General features: G+C 36.4%; 1 protein-coding gene across 7 annotated transcripts in view; it reads right to left on the reverse strand.

Annotated features, from left to right (window-relative positions):
• The window catches only part of NPAS3 (neuronal PAS domain protein 3), a 609,138-nt gene that overhangs the window by 182,003 nt on the left and 407,385 nt on the right, over positions 1–19,750 (reverse strand). For all 7 annotated transcript variants that reach the window (XM_086462809.1, XM_086462814.1, XM_086462815.1 and 4 more), the window contains one exon: positions 6,601–6,690. In XM_086462809.1, the coding sequence (XP_086318935.1) occupies positions 6,601–6,690 (90 nt within the window). The remainder of the gene's footprint in view (positions 1–6,600; positions 6,691–19,750) is intronic.

Below are 19,750 nucleotides of genomic sequence, written 5' to 3' on the forward strand. Positions count from 1 at the left end.
AAAGTGACAGTCAGAGGATTATTCCACAGATTTCTAATGCTGAAAATTCTGATGGCATTTACTAGCATAACCTTTCAACTCTGAGCACATCAATAGAAGCAGACAGTGGTTTGAAATATGATTCCTTGCAGATAGCATATCCTCATTCATCTGACTGTGGTGCTCTGTGCTCCATTGCACAAACAGCGGCTCACCCACTTCTGAGAGGACACTAATAAAAAAGGCATCAATTTTCAGCTCTAGTACTACTGTGATCTCTTTATATGTTCGACATCCAACATTAAATTAAAATGCTGTTATAAATCCTACTTTCTGAATCCGGAATGAGTGTTGGGTTTTTGTCGCATGAGACTGCAGCAAATCTTGTCAAAAGCAAGGAAGCACGTCTTGTTCACTCAGAATTAATGTTGTGGATGAAAGAAAGAGGTAAAAGAGGTTGAATATGGTGAACTGTGGGTGTCAAAGGCAGTGGGTAAAGCAGCTTTGGGGTACCAAACAGAGCATAACATTTGCTGCTATCAATAGGTTTCTAATCAGTAATTATAATTAACAATTACTAACTGCACATGAAAAATAGTTTGTTCATTATATAAAGCACTTAAAAAAATCCTGCAAATCTTTAAATGCCTTTATTCTTCACAGTTTGGGCAATATATTCCTCTGTGCTAGACAAAACCCGTTTTGTAATAACCAGATAAAAAAGGCTAAGTGTTTTGGATCACTTCAAGACCATATAGTGAAGGTTGTTACAGAGTGTCTATGCAAAATTATGCATATTGATGTTGATGTTCAGGACTTCTGTCAGCTTGTCATTTGCACTTGAGTTGTCTTAAAAGTTCTTGGTTGGGATAGAGATTTTTTTTAAAAAAAAGGCGCAAAGAAAAAAGTATTGGGCACTGATGCGAAATACTGTGACAACAGCAAAATCTTTTCCTGAACAAAAATAGAGCTGCAAACAGTGAGTGTGAGAAAGAAAGCGGGCATGATATTTCTGTAATGTAGAAGAGTGCCATACGTTTTGAAGCCTTTCAACTGTGTCTGATAACCTCTAATGGTAGGTATCCTTTCTCCTTTAAGAGCTAAGCTAAGCTACACTGAAAAGGCAATAATGGCTTCAGCAAAGATACTGTGTCTATAGATATTTTCTGTTGTTCAGTTCATTCATAATTATGAAGAAAAGAAACAAGCTTGCTTTTTTGGGGGTGGGGAGTGCCTTGAAGAGTGGTTCAATATCTGGATCGAACAGAGGAACTTTTTCCCCCTAAGGATCCTGCCTGAAGAAACCTTGACATGCACAAAGTCAGAACCTAGACAAAGTTGCCCTGGTGAGAACGATAAGGTCACCCGTGGGATTGCTGAGATTATCTCTGTCAAGCACTTGGACAGCATGCAGTCAAATGATGCATCATGCAGTCATTTTCGGGGGGGAAAAATCAATTTCTTCACCAGGTCGCTATTTGCTTTTCAAAGTGCCCTTGTAGGCCTTCACCACCAAGCATTTATCAATTTAAATGTTGTAAATTGATAATGTGCCACTGTGCCTTGTACTGTTTCTGAATTATTTTGATACTTATATTTTCTTACTGCTTTCAAAATCCTCAGAGCCACTCTATTTCAATAGAGCTCCTCCTTTGCTCTCTTCTTTTAGCATAAAAGATAAGGGTAAATGAACTTTCTCATGCTGAACATTAAGGAAAAAACTTCTTTAAAAAGCACAGGGCCTACACAAAATTTCCCAGGATTTTAACCACTAATTTTTGAGGGAGATAAACTATTAAAAAATTACCAATGCTAGTGCACCAGTTTTCTAAATGAGCAGAAATTATCATTCTATATAGTACTATTTCAATTCAGAACACTAAAACAATGACAACAACAACAAAAAAGCAAGCTCTTTTCTCAATTGGTTATTGTCTAGATTTACGTAAAAAAATTTGTAGTTCTCCTGTGAAGTTCCTGGCTTTTGCTGTTATTTTTTGCTCAGATATAATAATAATAATTATTATATTATTGCGATAATGGTACAGGGGGAAAACAAGGTAGAACTTAAAGAATGCATGCAAGTGTCAAGATTGCTTTACATTATTTTTTAAGCAAACAGCACAGAAGCAATCCTTTAACCATCTACTAACCTCAACTTGATTTGCATTGAAAAACAGGTAAAGCACAGTAGTTGAGGTTTGTGCTTCGTAAAAGCAAAAGAAATACATGGCAGTTGCAAAGCATTCTTAACCTCCAGTGATTTATTGGCCCTCAGCCAAGTTATCAGGGGAATCTAATTCTTCTTTATTATTCAAATAAACCACATTTGGCACCATGGTTCCTTTTCAGAATAGCTTCACAAACAGACTGAGTACTGTCATTTATTTGACCTTGTACTTGTGTGCTGTAGCTATAATTTTATTTGCCATTTCATAGAACAAATGCACAGAAAGCCAAAACAAGGAGACAGGTTATGCTACTAGTAACGCAGTACACATGTAATGTACCTGTTGGTTTTGCCTGCTTTGTTTTAAAAAGGACAAAATCTCAACCACTTATTCTTTTTTTTGCCTTCTTCATCTTTGTTATCTCCTATTATGCCTGCAGCTGCACTGCTCCTTTTTACTGAGCTCTCTTTTCAGCAGGCCAATTTGCAAACCCAGCCTGTGTCCTGGACAAGTATGAGCAAAGGTAGGAAATATTTTACTTTAAAGTGTGGACCTCACAGAGGAGAAACAATGCTTAATATCCTTGTTGAGTACAACTGTTGGCGAGAGGTGATTAAGAACTTGTTTCCTGAAAGCAAAAGTATCCTAGGCAGCTTATCAACACATAATATTTTCTATTGACCCTGAAACATCATACATCTGATAATATTATTCTTTGTTCTGGATAGATTTTTCTCCCTATTTATTACTGTTTGTGTTTCAGGAATTTTTTTTGGCCTAAGTCTCAAACACAGAGACTTTGAAAAGAATTGAAATCTTTAGGTAAGAACAGATATTGGCTTCTAAGTGCCTGAAGGAGTGATTCAAGTGCCTCTTCAATGTTCAGATGTGGCAACTTATTTTAGCCATCTACTTTTGAAATCTCATCCCATTTCTAAAAGGAAACTAGAGACTGGGTAGTCAAAAAGGTGGCAGTTACCCTGATATCAAAAATTACCTGCTGACTTGAAAATATTAGAGAACAGGTATATATGAGGACAAAACATTTTTACACCAGTACAGAGATGCAATGTAAGAACAGTTTGTATTGGCAAAAGGGGAAGCTACACCATCACAAGTCATGTTTGTCGACATGTCTGGGTCTTCCAGCAAATACTACAGTTCCTGAAACTACTGAATACTGGAAAGTACATCGGACTATTTCAGCTTGCCCCAAGTATAATTGATATATGACAATTTATACAGACTAAGGATATAACTGGGAGATTTTGGCCCATTTCTGTTACTTTTATTCTTTTCTTTCTCTCATTCACTATTTTCAGCTAACTTCATGTCTTTCCCTCTACTTTGAAATGCATCTCTGTGCTCTGAAACTGCTCTGATTGCAATTCTACCGTATGCTCTAAAATCTACGGCTGCCAAACTAACTTAAAATTCTTGGTTAGCATTAGCTGGAAGATAAGTGTTCAAAACATGTATATCTATGGGTGTCTACGTGCAAGGTACACTCTTTGTAATGTCAAAAGAGTATTTATTGTAATTTTTGTTCAATGTTCAAACATACTGTTATTTTTGCCAGGAGTAACTTTATTATCATCATTGCCAGGCTACCTCCCAAGATATTGTTTTATCAGATTTCTTTACTATTAGCCCTGCAGCTATCTTAGAACATCAGCATCCATTTGTTTTGTACCGCTGGCTCTCAATGGTCAGAAAAGAGAAAAACTGGGTTCCATGAAAAACCGTTTTCACCTGCTGAGATTTGGTACAAGGGCTATTTTCCTTTAGCTAGGGCACATGAGATTTTGCTTAGCAAGTACAAAATATATTGCACATTATTTCCATGCATACTAGTTAAAAAAGAAAAAAAACAATCGCGACCAAACAAGGATGAAGTCTCTAAGAAGTCATTTGACTAGAAAGCAAGACTCCAAAGTCAGCACTTGAAGAAGGCAATTCAAATAAAAATGCTTGTAATGTACATCCAGACTTTCTGAAATGCAAAATTACCTATAGGTTCTATACAAATATATAGTTGGGGAGTATCAGGATAGGGACCTACCAATGTTTACCTGCAGTGCAAGAAATGCAACCTGACATGTATCACACAGAACCATTCCAGAAATTCAGAATTCACAAGTATTTTAAGTCTGCTGTAGTGCAAACAGTGGCATTTCTATGTATAGTTTGAGAAATGGTTTTATGGATATTCTGGCTAATATTTTTTGTAACAAATAACCTTTGAATAGTGACTTAGTAACAAGCAGCTACAGCATTTTTTTTGGTCATTATTAAGAGACCTAGCTATACAATATACCAAGAGAACAATATATTAAAAATATAAATATAGTAGCTCTGAAAAATACAAAATGTCTCCATAAAGACAGAAGAGAAGAACACTGAAAATCACAGATATTTCAGTAGATCTCAGTACATTTCATCTATTATTAGTAGTAGTATTAAAATCCACAGTCCTGGTTCTGATTTTTGATAGTTTTTCCATCAATACTTTCAGTAGTGAACACAAGGAAACATTTGTCCCGATGTATCAAATACTCTAACATGCAAAGACAATTGCTTTATCTATTTGAACCCTTGCTTGAAACGTGTATGCGGATCAAGATGAAGTGTAAAGTCTTAAGAACATGATGCAAGTCCGGAGTAAAGAAACATTTACCAACTCCTATAGTTAAAAAGACAGTAGCAGAAAATGCTTTTAACAAGAGACTAGCATAGGGTTAAAGCCAAATTTTTGTTGAACAGATGATATTTCAGATGGCCACACTATTCCAGATGCATCAATTTCCTTGAAAATCCAATCCATATATGTGCATATGCTGTGCTGGCAGGAGGACTGACTGAAATGGCCAAAACCCAAGAGCTAATATTCTTTTGGCCAGAATAATGCAATTATTATTTTCCTAGCTATCAGTCTAAGCATACAGAGCCATCTGTTATGCAAAGCAAACATACACATCTCAATTACAGAAAATGCAGTTGCCTTGACAGAATTTGGATTACACCACTAACCAGGGCTGTAAAATTTGTTTTAAGCTAGTGTATAATAGATGCCTTTCAGGAGTTTCCTAATTAGCATTTACCTGCTTAAACTAATTATCCATTCTTCTTCTTTACTGGCTTATTAAACTTTGCTGGATACTATGCATAAAACAGATTAATATGAGCATAAGACAATAATAAACATTAAAGTTCCGATTCTTTACTGTATTAGCAACATGATGGCGCACCAATTTCAAAATCTGAGATTCTTGATACTAACTCCCAAACAGATTAAGGCAGGGATTAAAGTCTATTACAAAACGAGGGGCTTTACAAAAGACAAGAATACTGATCTGAGTTAGAAACAGCTCTGTTTCCGTTTCTATCATTTGGTTTGCTAAAGCCAGCACAAAATAACAATTACTGAACTTATTACAGCCAATTGCTTGCACATTCTTCAAGAAGTTAATGAACCTCTATTCGGATTCTCACCAGATAATATTTAAAATCAATCTTTTTCTGCACCAAATGTTAAAATTTCCCATTTCATTGTTGCTGGGGTACAGCAAAACTGACAGTTGCCAATGCTAATAGTTGCTGCCTCATAGCAGTATGGGTCCCAATTTAAAGGAGCTGAAGTAAATATTATCTCAGTTTTTCTTTTTCTCATCAGGGTGACTGCAATAGACGTAGATTATCCTACTCAGAAAAACATCATGCAAAATCTTTCTGCTGCATTGCTAAGCACAAGGAGAAAGAAGCTATTCTTCCTAAACATTTCTGAATGCTGCAGGATTAGGAATAAGCATCAACAAGCAACTTTCCCCCCACTTTTCTCCTGCCTTTTAATCTTTGAAAAAAAACAGTTGCCAGCAAATAAATGAACAGAATTTAAACTATTATATATATTTTATAAATATGTCTTTTCATAGTTTATAAAGATGTCTTTTCATATTAGTTAGCATTTGTGAAAGCAGCAAAATGTGTCCTTGTTGGAACCCTCCCTGCAAGACATTTTAATGGTCTCTTTCAGCATTTCTTGACTCCAAATGACTCCCTGTCATCGTGTCAGCTCCCTGGATAATGCAGGGTACTCCATAAACATCCAGTAATAGGACACAAGGGAAGTACTATTAGTGTGTCCCTTTCCTATCAGGTATAGAGGTTTAAAGTTCAAAACAACTGAGAAAAGAAACTTCATTTGTTCTCAATAAATTAATAATGATCCTTATTCGCAAAAAGTTTTCAGGCACAAGTTTGTCTTATCTCAGTGTCCAATACTGACAGACACATGTTTCAATTACTTCTCAGGATGAACAGATGCAACTTCAAATAACTAATTCAATAATCCACACAAAATACAGAAACCAAATCATTATTTCTTTAAGAATGATAAACAGAAGAACACACCATACACAATTACGTTCTAGAATTGAAAGCATGTACTTACTTGGGACAGGCCTAAGTAGATGGAAACAGTTTCTGAAATGTACAAAAATTTTCCTTCTTGATTTAGTGCAAATACAAATCCATCCAGGGACTACAGAGTAAGGGAAAAAAAAAAAAAATTAATAAAGAATTCTAAATTCCAGATAGAAATAGACTCAAACAAAGGCATCACAGAACAAATTGAGGTAAATGTTCTGATTTTTATGAGTGTTTTTAATTTGAAACCCTAAGACAATTCCTTTATATCCTGTCAACATATTAACAAACAGCATAGGAGTATATTCCAAAGTTCAAGGACTTATTGTCATGCTTACATCTGTCATATACTGTATAAAATTTATCTTATTTGCATGACAGAAGAAACATAGAAAAATAAAATGCTGTTAATTTTTTTATAGGAAGAAATGAATAAGGAAAACAAATAACCTTCCAATCAAATGGTATGTAAGATGATGCCCCCCCATCCCCTAAAATCAAAGCAGAGATTTTCCACTTCCAAAAACTGAAAAAGAGAAAATAAAATCCTACCATCACTCAAACTACTATGGACCTCAATAATTTGTTAATTAATTGAGGATTACACACACATGCATGAGCATACACATACACAACCCCATTTTCCTTTTGTGAGACAACAAACAAAGCCAATCAGCAGATTACTGTCAAATATGTTTACAGCTTAGGTCTATAGAAATGTTACGAATTTCATCCCTTCGGTGTAAAACTCTAGATCAGATTTTACTTTGACAGGTTCGTGTCTTTGGATGGGTTTCCATTGCAACTGCAAATATCAAAATATGACTACACGGATTAATGCATACCTTTTGAAACACGAGTGCAGTTAATAAACAAAGGACTATATTCTAAACTGACAGACGGAGTAAATCACTGCACATCAAGGCTGAAATATACCTGTAGGAATAAGAGCAAATCTCCACTAGGAAGACACTGCCTTTCATGCATTATACGTGCCTTTACTTTTATGCTTTTTAGAAGGCTTATTATTGCCATCAAGCATTTACTTTTGCAAAAGTAAAATTACAAAATTCCAGAAATTAGAACTGCTAAAACAACTCAGAAAATAAGAAACACCCAAAATGCTGGGATGAACAAGAAACAACCCCAAAAAATCTCATCCCAAATATTCCCTTGGGATAAAGGTATGTGTAAAGTAAAAATATAACTGTAGCATTTGAGAGATCAACATGGTTTCGGAAGACAAAATAAGAGATGCACACAAATTTGATGGAGTTATATGATGACAGTCATGTAATCATTTCACTTCTTTGCAAATACAGAACAGTGATTTCCGAGTGCTTTTAATTTTTTTATTCTTCTGCTTCTTGACTCATTTCTAACATGCTGATGGTCAGAAGCTGTCTTTACCCCTCTCTGATTTTAACTAATTCCACCACCTACTCCATCAAGTAGGTGGTGGAATTAGTTAAAAAAATCTGTGTTTTCTAAAAAGAATAAACCACATATTGGAAAACGAACCCTACTAAAGACACCGCATTAAAGAAAGACTCTAATTTATATTTATGAATTAATAAAAATGTAAATCTGCATAGATTTCCTTCATGTAAAAACATTTATATTATGCAAGCCATTTATGGGCTCTTATAAATCATCATCATTTCTTTTCAAATGATTAACACCAGTTCCTTGAATTTTAACATCAATAACAGGTGGAAAATTTGGAACAGTTAAGTTCAAACTTAGATGCCTACAAGGACAATCAAAACCTTTACACATTTGATCTCCCCCACTATGTATCTTTTCTTTTGCTTTCCTCGTCACAGAAAGATCAGAAGAGAAAATCTTTAAATGTCTTGGTTTAAGTTTTCCTGATGCTCTATCCCATGTTCCTTTGAGGAAATTGGTTTAATTCTTTGTTAGAATCGCCCTGATTCCCTGGTCACCTATATATGTTCTTGCTAGAATGCCATTCTCCACAAGCAACAATAAATTGCCATAATGAATCAGACTAATGGCCTATCTGCAGTGGTCTGTTTTCCTCAGTCTGACAGCATGTACCTAGATGCTCAGAACAGTGTTTGAAATATCCATAATGGTTATGTAGGTAATGATGGGCCTACTAGGAGTTTCTTTCTAACCTCAGGGTGTTACTAGTTGGCATGACTATGATATCTGATATTCCTTATAATTACTTTTTATAACTAGTGTGCTCAAGGCTTTTTTTTTTTTTTTTTTTGAATCCTGTTACGTTCTTGGCTCAACGATATCTTGAGGAAAGAAGTTGTACAGGTTATTTTTTTTTTTAATATATATTATATCATATAAAAACAACTTTCCTCTTCTCGGTTTTTTAGTGTGGTCCCCTTGTTTTTTTACTCGAGAGCTACATATAGCTGGAGCACATTTATGATCTGGTCCATTTAGTATATTGCATTAGTGTGTAATTATCTGGAGAGAGTTTGTAAGAGCAGCAAAAAATAATTCTCTGAGTCACTGATGGCTTTCCTGCTTCTTTTCTATGCCTCACCTTGTTTAGGAATTCAGGCTTCTTAACAAAACAAAAGTCTGAAGAAACCTTTTAGTACTGATTAGGCAGTTTTGTTTTGGAATTGGCTGAAAACAGTTTTGCAGAAAAACATAAAAAAATAAAACTATCTCTGGTAGATACAACTGTATAAAGAAATTTCAGCCTTCATGGCTGAAGTTTGGAAAGTCATCAGCAACTTGGAAGAGTGTTAAAGTGAGAAGTGTTAGACATCTTAAGCACTTGCTACTTTTCCATGCCATTGACTGATTCTCTTCTTTCAGTTAAACGTTTTAGTTCTTTACCCTTTTCTTCTCTTTCTTTCTGAGACACTATTCCTTACTTTTGCCTCCTGGTTTTAGAAAGGCTGTAATAAGGAGGCACCACTGATGGACTGGCAGGGACAATGCAGCATAGCCACAACTCCTTTGACTTCTTTTGTGATTAGTCACCTCCTGTGCCATAAAATTAGTTCATTATGCCAACTGAGACTATTAAGTCATGGTCATTCCTTCTTTCTCCATTTCCTTTCCCACCTCCCGGAAGTTATGCTTGGGTACAACTACTGACTGAGTTTGGTATTTTGTTCAATAGAGCAAAATCAGAAAGTTTGTTTAATCGTATTTTGAAAAACCCACGGATTAATAGCTAATGGAACAGCTAACTTCTTCCATGCCCAAAGTACAAAGACATTAGAACAAAGGCCCCAAGTACTAAGCTCTAGTCCTAATACCTAAGAAAAATTACAATAAAAATAGGGGGAGAAATAGCCACCTTCTGACGCAAGGCAGTTCCTCCCACCAGTATGAAAGGGCTGAGATGGACCACTTTTGTGACAATGTTGTTCCTTATACAGGTCAAACAGTAGTTCTGAAGGACTGTCTCATTCGTTATTCATAGGTATTATTTATGAATATTTATTATTTAAGTAATGCGTGTTGAAATTTTTCAATTTTTCATAAAGCGTATGTCCTTTGTGCATGCCAAGAAAGCAGCAGACTTCAGAGAAGGTGGCAGACAACATAACAGAGGTTATGTTATATACTGAAGAAGAGTATGTTATACCATTGTATACGACTTATTTGCAAACAATTTTGTTTTAATGAGAAATCTCTGGAAGCAGTATTCATATTACCTATATAACTGAGGACCCAAGAAATGCAAGAAGGGTACTGGATTTAGTCAGCTTTCAAATATCTCTTAAAATGAGTGCTACAGTGTAATTTCTAGCCAGAATTTCTGAACAATTTCACTGTAGTTCAAAGACAGATAGGATTTCTGTTTCAGGTGTACCACAGTTATCATCAACTATAATATAGAAATAGAGCCTGCAAAGGTAACTGGTTTTTCATAACATGTCCTGTTTTCATTGAAGCAGAGGCCATGAATATAAAGGTAGAGTATCTTCTATTAGGAAAATATTCTTGAGTTCATTCCTTTTTCATTTTTATAAATGAAGTCGACTGTCATAAACTCAGTCCTATCCCATCTAGTGTGGCAGCTGAAAAAGGGTCAGGATGACCCCAAATGCCAATTTTGAGCACAATCCAATTTAAGGAAGACTGGCAACTTCTTGTTTAAACCTACACTTACTGGTTTTGTGCAAAATGTGATTAAAGCTGAAGTTCCCTAGTACTTTTGATTTCAGAAAACCATTATGGATTATGCTGTTTCAATCACCACAGGCTACTTTTTAATTTTTTTTTTTTTTTAACTGCCCCACTGTTTTCAACAGGCGCCAATTAAGATTCTGGGGTCAAAGGGTTAATTACATCTTCTTACTCACTGTGTAGAATTTTCTGATTATTAACCAAGGTTGGATTAAGATGAAAAAGAACCGACACAAATGTTAATGCTTGCCCCTCCTCAAGAAGATTTATCATAATACCATGCTGAAATCTATATGCTTTCTCCAAAGCTGTTACAGAACGAAATCTTAGAGGAAACACCAAAATAAACACCTTAAAGACATGCAAGTATCTGATTTATTGAGCCAGTTTTCTCATTCCTGAAAACTCTTCTAAACTAGCCAGACAGGACTGTTACAAGATTTCCTTTGTCACATACCAGCAAGTCAACGTGGTAGACACAAAGGAAGTGAGACTCAGATGTAAAAGTCACTAGCTACAGCACCTCTGGATAATAATGCCAATAATTATAATTTATATCCTCTGACATCAGAATAATGTGAAAACGTAAAGCACGGTTTTTAAACCAAAATACTAAGTGCCTTTTACAGTATTTGTAGAACAGTGAGGTTATTTCCTCTCAGGATACGAAACCCACTGTACCACTTTGACCGAATGTGCACTAATGTATAATGCATAGTACTAAATGGATTTATATTTGTCAGAGGAATTTTGTCCCAGGCATTTTTGCATATTCCCACTACAGGCAAATTTAATTCACTGGAGTCTTACTACAGTGTCCTTCTGGAGAATATCCTCATATTTCATATTATCCATGAAGTCCCTAATTCTTCCTAGTGTATTCCAATGCTGCAAAAAAACCCTGTTACCCTGACCTAAACTCCAGTTAGAGTGAAGAATTACCAGTAGGCTAGGTTATTTTAATGACAGATTATTTTAAACTAAGCCTTCACCATCTGTTCCACCCCCTAATTATGAATGCAAAAAGAACATATTTCACAATTACATCAGTAAAAAGTAAGATATACATGATTTAAATGCATGCATGTATTCTTTGTCCAATGCAGCATGCATCTGTGATGTTTTTCTCATCATTCAGACTCCGATCAGGAGATAGGGGCTGGGAAAGGGAATACTACCCTTGATAAAATAGATTAATTGATATACTAAACTTTTTCCTGGCAAACAGATCATCTTAATTAGAAGTCTTCACTGTTATGACACAATGATATTACAACTGGAGCTGAGCATTAATTTGAGGACAAAGCCTGTCACCAATTAGACATCCAATATTCAATAACAGCAAAAGTATTTCACACTTTTTTTAAAAGAGAGGCAGTATTGGAAGTAATTGACATTTATGAAAGCAAATAGTCCCTCTCTTCCAATAAACATATAATTGCATAATTTATTGTGTTACAACATGGCTCACAAAACCATGATTTACTAAAGACAGCAACAAAAAAGTAAGTTTCATTTCAACATGGCAACCATTCTTGGATGGGGGGTTAAAATGAAATAACAGGCATAAATGGTGGCTAACAAAAATCTGATTCAAAGCCTTAGTGCCCATCTACTGTGCTCTCACTATTAAGATATGAGAGTCATATCCTCCAGTAATACCAACAAACACACAAACGCATATCTACTTAGGCGGCAAATCTGACCTTGGGCTTTCACAATTAAGTACTATGAAACCACCAGAGTATTACTCCTGGAAATGTGATTTTACATAGGATGTATTTGATACATATGAATAAAAAAGCGCAACATCTACTGACTTACAAAAACCTCTTAAAAGCTTTATTCTTCCCCTTCAGTCTTTTTAATCCCTTGCAGAAAACAAAACAAAAGCCCAAATAAAATAAAAAGGCAAAGGACCTATTGCAGTGTTCCTTTGGCTGCAAGTATTTTACCACTGAGTAAAAACCCCAACATCAAACACATAGAAAACCCTGTTTTCAACTCATACCACTGCCATTTTTTCAATCAGAGTCCACCATAACCGTTACTTGACTACATGACCATAGACTCCTTGTGAATTAATGACACATATTTGGCAACAAAGCAATATGTATTTGGCACCAAAACAACTACAGTAAAAAAGATGAGGTAAGCGGACAAGCTCAAAGGATGTGGTTAGAATGGACTTTGATGCCAGCTTCCTAATTTGTCATCTTTGTGCTCTTTGTTCGTGTGGTCAGGATGCAATTTATGACAAGTAAGTGCCAAAAAATAAATGTGTCAATAATAAGGAGGTCTGTTTTATAGCTTGAAGCCAAGAAACAAAGGAGGAAGAGTAAACTTTACTGATTCCCTTGATGCATCTTTTGCCAGATTTACAGAATAAGAATGTTTATGTAACCAAAGAAGCAAAAACTTGCAGGGGCAGATTCACTACTTGATTAGAAAAAACAGATTTTGTTCCAGATCAGAACCATTGCAAAAGTGGAGAGTGTACAGGAGAAAAGTTTAGAGGCAAGAATAATGTTTAACGGTGTCGGGTTCTTAAGGTATATTCCCAGGTTGCTGATAATAGATTGACAAGTATCAGAGATGAGCCTGAGAATTACAGAAAGATTACAAATCCTGTAAGCAACGGGAGTTCAAGGAAAAAAATCAGAGATTAATAAGAGTTTGACAATTTTTTGTATACAAAAGCAATAAATGACTTTTAGGGAACTCTGCCTTCTAGATAGCAATTTTTTTTTTTTTTTTTTTTTTTCTAGAAGGCCATTCTAAATTGCTGCAAAATCCCAAATCATCCTGACTGCATAGAGGAAACTGCACCATGAAAGCTATTAGACTTGCCGAAAAGTCGGCATCACAGTATGGAAAAAAAAATATCCTTGGGTTATATTGCAATGCTATTAGAAAAGAGAAATAGTGAGGCTTACTAATGTGGAAAAAAAAAAAAATTACCCAGGAAAGACAGCTTGCACTTATTCTGCATCCAGTTTATTACAGGATAATTTTTTTTTTTTTTTTTTTGGCAAATGCCGTCATATAACATGCAGACAAGTGTATCAATGCCAAAATATAGATAAGAACAACAAAACTGAGTTACATGATAGAAGCCAGATGATCCTTAATTATCTCTGAAATTTTTTGGTCAAGTACTTGCACTGTTTTGCTATATCCTCTGTATCTCTGCTCATTATTATGCTTCTGTTTGATTAACTGATCTAAATTGCTGGGCTGAACTGCTGAAATTCTTCATGCAGGTTTTCATGTAGAAGACACACTGATGTGCACTGAGGGAATTAAACTATTTGTTAGAAGTGGTCTGATGCTTTACCCAGTACAGCGTTAGCTCTGCTGAAGTCAGCTGGCTGAGCAGGTTATTTTAACTTACATGTTAGGCTTCCAAGGCATTAAGATTTTAACTGTCTGATGACCTGCTTCAATTTGAAGCTTTTGGATTGTTTTTTCAGTGATGGTGAGAAGGCAACTTCTCTTGAGTAAAATATTTTAGAAGGTGAGTAGTACCCACTAGTAACAGACAGGAAGTATGAGTTTACTTTCTTTGCTTCTTTTGCAACAAGCGGAAGACGGTAAGTGATACAGCAATCTTTTACACAACATGCAGGCAATTTTATAGCAGTTTTATTGCAAGAAGACATTCAGTAAACTGTGCATCCACAGTGTCTGTATCAGTGGTTTCCAGTCTGTGGTCTTCCAATCTGACTAATTTTGACCAGAACTATTCAAACTGAAAACTGAACAATTCAACAATCTGGACAACCTGAAATTTTGAAGGTGCTGTGAAAGGTAATTGAGAAAAGTAAGCTTACTGTTTAAAGACTTAAATTCACCACACAGTATTTAAACCACCATCGGACCCACTGATACACACACACACAAACAAAAAAAAAAGTTAAAAACTGCTGTTCTCACCGACAAATTCTATCTTTCATTGTCCATTCTTTCGCTAAATGGTTCATTACTAAAACAAAACACTGTTTTACATTAGTACATGCTATACTAACCACTGTTGAAAACGCCTGACGTTAAAATCTTACTAGGCAGAATATTTATACTCTGTCTTTGCTATTCTCTTTTCTGAGAGGAGGGCTATATATATTAGTGTAAAGAAAAAGGGAGAAAAAGGACTCCTGAGGGAGGGATTCAACACTGTTGCACTTAATTAAAATTCAATTTTGTGGGAGTTGTGTATTAAAGCACTGACCTTTCGTCTTTATGACGCCAATTCCTGATGAGCTCCTACCTTTCAATTATATAGGATTCCTAGTGTTAGTTTCAGACTGTTTGGACAGCAGACTGGGTTGCAAATGACTACATGCCATCTAAAACAATCAACTATATCTATTTAGGATGAGAAATCATACAGAGATCACATTATATATCTGTTACCCAGAGAATGTGATCGCTTTGGGTCAGGACTAAGTGTATACCTGGCTGTGGACTGGCTTTGCTCTGGATGCATAGTATTTGAATATTAAATGGTTTCTGTGCTTTGGCAGCACAATTATCCCAAGCACATATGCATTTGTGAATCAAGAGGTGCTTCCCTGAGCAAAGGACTTGACACTGTATGCACCTGCATAATGTTTACTACCATAAGTGCCAAAACTGAAAGAGTAAGGCCACCCAGAGAGGAGCTATGATTAATAGTGAGAGTTGGCAGAATGAGGGCTGAGTCCCCAGACCTGCACCTCAGACCACACAGCAAGAGATTGTGGGAACCTAATCTGACTGGAACCTTGCGCAGGTAGAAGCACCTATACAAGCACAACTGATTGCGGGAGCAGTAAGTATTGTTGTGAATGTTATTATTTCCAAAGCTGCGAGTTTAAAGCCCTTTCGTGTTATGTATGAATATTTCAGTTTATGTAAGTTCCATTCACATTAATCTTATATTCACTGTATATCTGCATGTTTAGTTAGCTTTTCTTTCAATCAACACAATCTGACACTATGTGAAAGTAAACAGATAAAGGTTTCTAAATGTCTGTTGTCCAAAAAAACTAGGTGAAATTATTATACGGAAGAATTTGTGATACGGAGTTAATTGCACTCTTACAATAACACCTGCACTCAATAGGTACTCAGATGCTCTGGTGATTGATCCTGACAATTGGCTTGCTAGAATTAGACCTCTAGCCCAGAACCGAGTATATGTGTTCTCACTTGCATCACTCAATTTCATACATATGAAGCAGAGAGGCTGTGCTCAGGGAAGAACAGGATGAGGGGCTTATGTTTAGCATATTTAATCTATTAGATGTCAATACAGACAACCAAAATAGATTCGAATGAGAAATTGAGTTGAGTTCTTTGCCTAGCATATCATTCTGATTTATACTCTTCTTGAAAGAACATGTTGAGAATACTTTATAGACAATGGAATATAGAGATAATAAGAACATAGAACTTTAAGAACAAACCAAAGTTCATTCAATCCAGCGCCATTTCTAACTGTAACCCTTAGCAGATACATGGAAAAACTCAAAAACCTGTGTTCTTGTCTTCAGCCTCTTATCCCATGTTACAATGCAAAGAAGACAGAACCTGGTCGTAATCAGCTGAGAGTTTCTCCAGCTATCATTAATCCTTGTACTAACGCAGGCCATCCGTTTGCTATACCAATTCTTTCTCCACCTATGGGAGTGTGGAGCAGTTCCACAGATGTCTACTCTGAAGTCTTCTAGGATCCATATACAGCTGGACTAAATTAGAGCAGCCATTTGCTTTTCCAGTAAAGACCAGTACATAAAAGCCTCCAGAACCATCACTGCCACTTGACTCTTTAGTCCTGTGACCCTTGAAACAAGAAGAATCTGGACTGGCTTGAATCAGAACCTGCTAGTTACTAGAAGTTAGGTTTATAGAGGCATGACAAAAAAAAAAAAAAAAAAAGCCTGCAAAACTATAACCCTTTGAGGTCTGGATTATGAAGTGATTCTTCCAACTTCAAAATTAGTTTCCCCTACTCTGCATGTCTTGTCTGTCTGTCCTACTAACATCATTCCAATCCATGGATAGTTTTTGCTAGATTTGACAGTAGGCAGAAGTCTAAGAGAAATTCCTACAGGTTTGGTGAAAACAGACTGATAATGAAGATGAAAACCCTGAGAGCCTTTGCAGCAGTGAAAGCTGGACTATGACTTCCTATAGCATTAGACATCACAAAGCAGAGACCTTTCACATGCCCTGAGCACTGAAAAAGCGTCAGCCAGGCTGCATTGTCTTAGACCTAAAAGTCAATAGAAGACTCGATGAAAATCTACAGTAAACTATGCTGTGCTATTCTGGTACCCATAGAAGATTTGGTTTCCATTCACTCACCTGTGCAGTTAAGATCAGGGAACACAGGAGTACTGTGAATATGTGGGACTAACAGAAAAACAAACAATTCACTTCCTGAAACATGTTAGAGATTTCACTAATAATAGAAATATTTCAAAATCTCCCCTAAAGTAATGATCCACTGCATCTGCATTCTATACAGTAAAACTGATATCTCTATGCTGGGTTACAGTACTTCCTTCAAGGGTTTTGAGGTTATAGTGCTCCACTCTAGAAGTACATTTCACATAAAAGTGGGGAATGCACATTTATGTGAAAATCAATTATCCTGATGGAACTGGAGGTCTGGTCCTGAATGATTTCAGGAAATCAACTCAGTTTGCCACTACAAAACACCATTGCTATGTTGACCTTCCACTTCTGTTTCACAGCTGGAATATGAGACCAGGTGAGGAGACTGTATGTAGCTCTGCCATCACCAGGACTCTAATCTCACCCTAGGCTGTGAGAAAATACTATGTTTCTCCCTCCCTCCCTTCTTTCTTCTTTTTCTTTTTTTTTTTTTCCTGAGCTCACCTCTAATGCCTGTGTAGGCAAAGATAACTATGGATTTTGCTGTTTACCAGATCATTGCATAAATTCAAGCATATCAACAGCTCAGAGCAGCTGCTTCAGTGAAAAAGGTTTACATTCTTTTTTAATTACAAGTTAATATATATTATACTGGCACCTCTGACTACTGTGATAATTATGGGTCTGTTTGCATCGCCATAATAAAATCCTATTTTCTAGGGTGGTGAGGGGTGAGTGGGTTATGGTTTGTCCACATAGCACCAGCAGAAGGTTTCAACCAAGAATACCTTCTTCTCCTTTTAAAGACAGTTTCACAGTAACCATGTGAAAATGTCCCTCTGTTTCTACTAGAGGGTTTTTGTGTGCAGCCACACTATCATGATATGCCCTTAAGGGGTCCCCTAGAGCACCAGCAGCATGAAGTATCAATAACCTGCTCATCAAAGGGCTCTCAAGATTTCCTTGACACTGCAGAGTACAGTAGCTGTCGGTTGTGCCAATAATCCACAGGCCACATTATCTAAAGAGCCCCAAATAAGTCTTAACACCGCCAATTCTAATGCTATTTATTGCACATGTCAATAATCCATATGTTGTATCCCATGTCCCAAGTAGGAAGTGACATAATTGCTCTGCGCTGTTACTATCCGTTTCACTCCAATGTGTAACAGACCTGAAGCTTAAAGTCTTTCCCTAAGACAACTATGGCAAAACTGTCTTCATCAACGGAACTGATGAAAGAAAACTCCTCCTCTTGCCAAATGTTAGCACCATCTTCCTGTTATTCAGAACCACTCAGAGAAAACCAAGGAAACACTTATAATTTCTTCTTACTCTGATGTTTTAAACACACAGTACGATTGTAGCAACCTAGCTTTCCCTGCTTCCACTGTGACAGTTTTCTTCTTTCTGTTCCATTAAAAAGTCACATGTATCTGCAATTGTCTCCTGCCTTGAGCAATGTCTTCTTCTAGACCCTAAGCATACCTTACATGTTTGCTTGGTTGTCTAAATTCCAGTCAGTTGTCTGGGCATCTTTATTGTGCAGTTTTGAATCCCTGCTCCTGCTACCTGGAGGTCCTGTAAAGTTGCACTTTGGCAACATCTCTTCTCCCTGATGCAGCTTATTTTCAAGTTTTACTTGTGGCACATCAATGAAAGAACTTCTAGTGTAAGTTTAACTTGAACTTTTTTGTAAAAAATAAAATATAAACCAGAATTTCCTCAAACATCCTTTTATTTGTCCCAGTAGCTTCTTTTTTCCTTTCCTTAAACCACTGGAAAACTACCTTGAGTCAGAATTAAATAGAATCATAGAATAGTTTGGTTGGAAGGGACCTTCAAAGGTCATTTAGTCCAGCCTCCCTGTAACGAGCAGGGACATCTTTAGCTAGACCAGGTTGCTCAGAGCCCCGTCCAACCTGACCTTGAATGCTTCCAGGTATGGGGCTTCTACCACCTCTCTGGGCAACCTGTTCTAGTGTTTCTCCACCCTCATCACAAAAAAATTTCTTCTTTATATCTAGTCTGCATCTACACTCTTTTAGTTTAAAACCATCACCCCTTCTCCTATCAAACAGGCAACTAGATGCTGCCAGTGCTTTTTATGCTGCTGTGTGAACGTCTTTCCAGTTCAGATTCTGTTCCATTACCATGCCCAAATGAACGTGCTGTCTGACACACGACACAGAAAGCAGTATAGATAGACTTCTGCATGTAAATTTGCCACTTTAATTGGCAGCAACACTTCCAACTTAAAATAAATAAATTTAAGTGGTCATGCTTTAACGAGTTCCGACACTTATCTGAATTTCTTCAATCTGTTTTCAGTCACCATAGTGAAAAAGAAATGGTGTTTTATCAGTCCTTTCCTGATTCTGGTTTGAAACCAGATGGGAAAGAGCAGAAGCACACACACACAAAAAAACTGCAACAGAAATATAACCAAATGTTTTCTACATCTGAGAAGACTGAGTTCTGACTAGGGTTTACAATCTAAACAGTGTTTTCAGCCTAGTACTATCCTTAGCAGGATTACAATTCAACTTGCTAGGGGCGATTTCCTATGGTACTTAAGACTAACTGGTTTTATTTCTAATTTACATTTTTAATGGAAAACAAAATATACACACCAGAGTGCTTAGAAATTCAGAATG

Source organism: Leptosomus discolor, chromosome 3, assembly GCF_034619465.1.
Source record: "Leptosomus discolor isolate bLepDis1 chromosome 3, bLepDis1.hap2, whole genome shotgun sequence".
Taxonomy (NCBI): domain Eukaryota; kingdom Metazoa; phylum Chordata; class Aves; order Leptosomiformes; family Leptosomidae; genus Leptosomus; species Leptosomus discolor.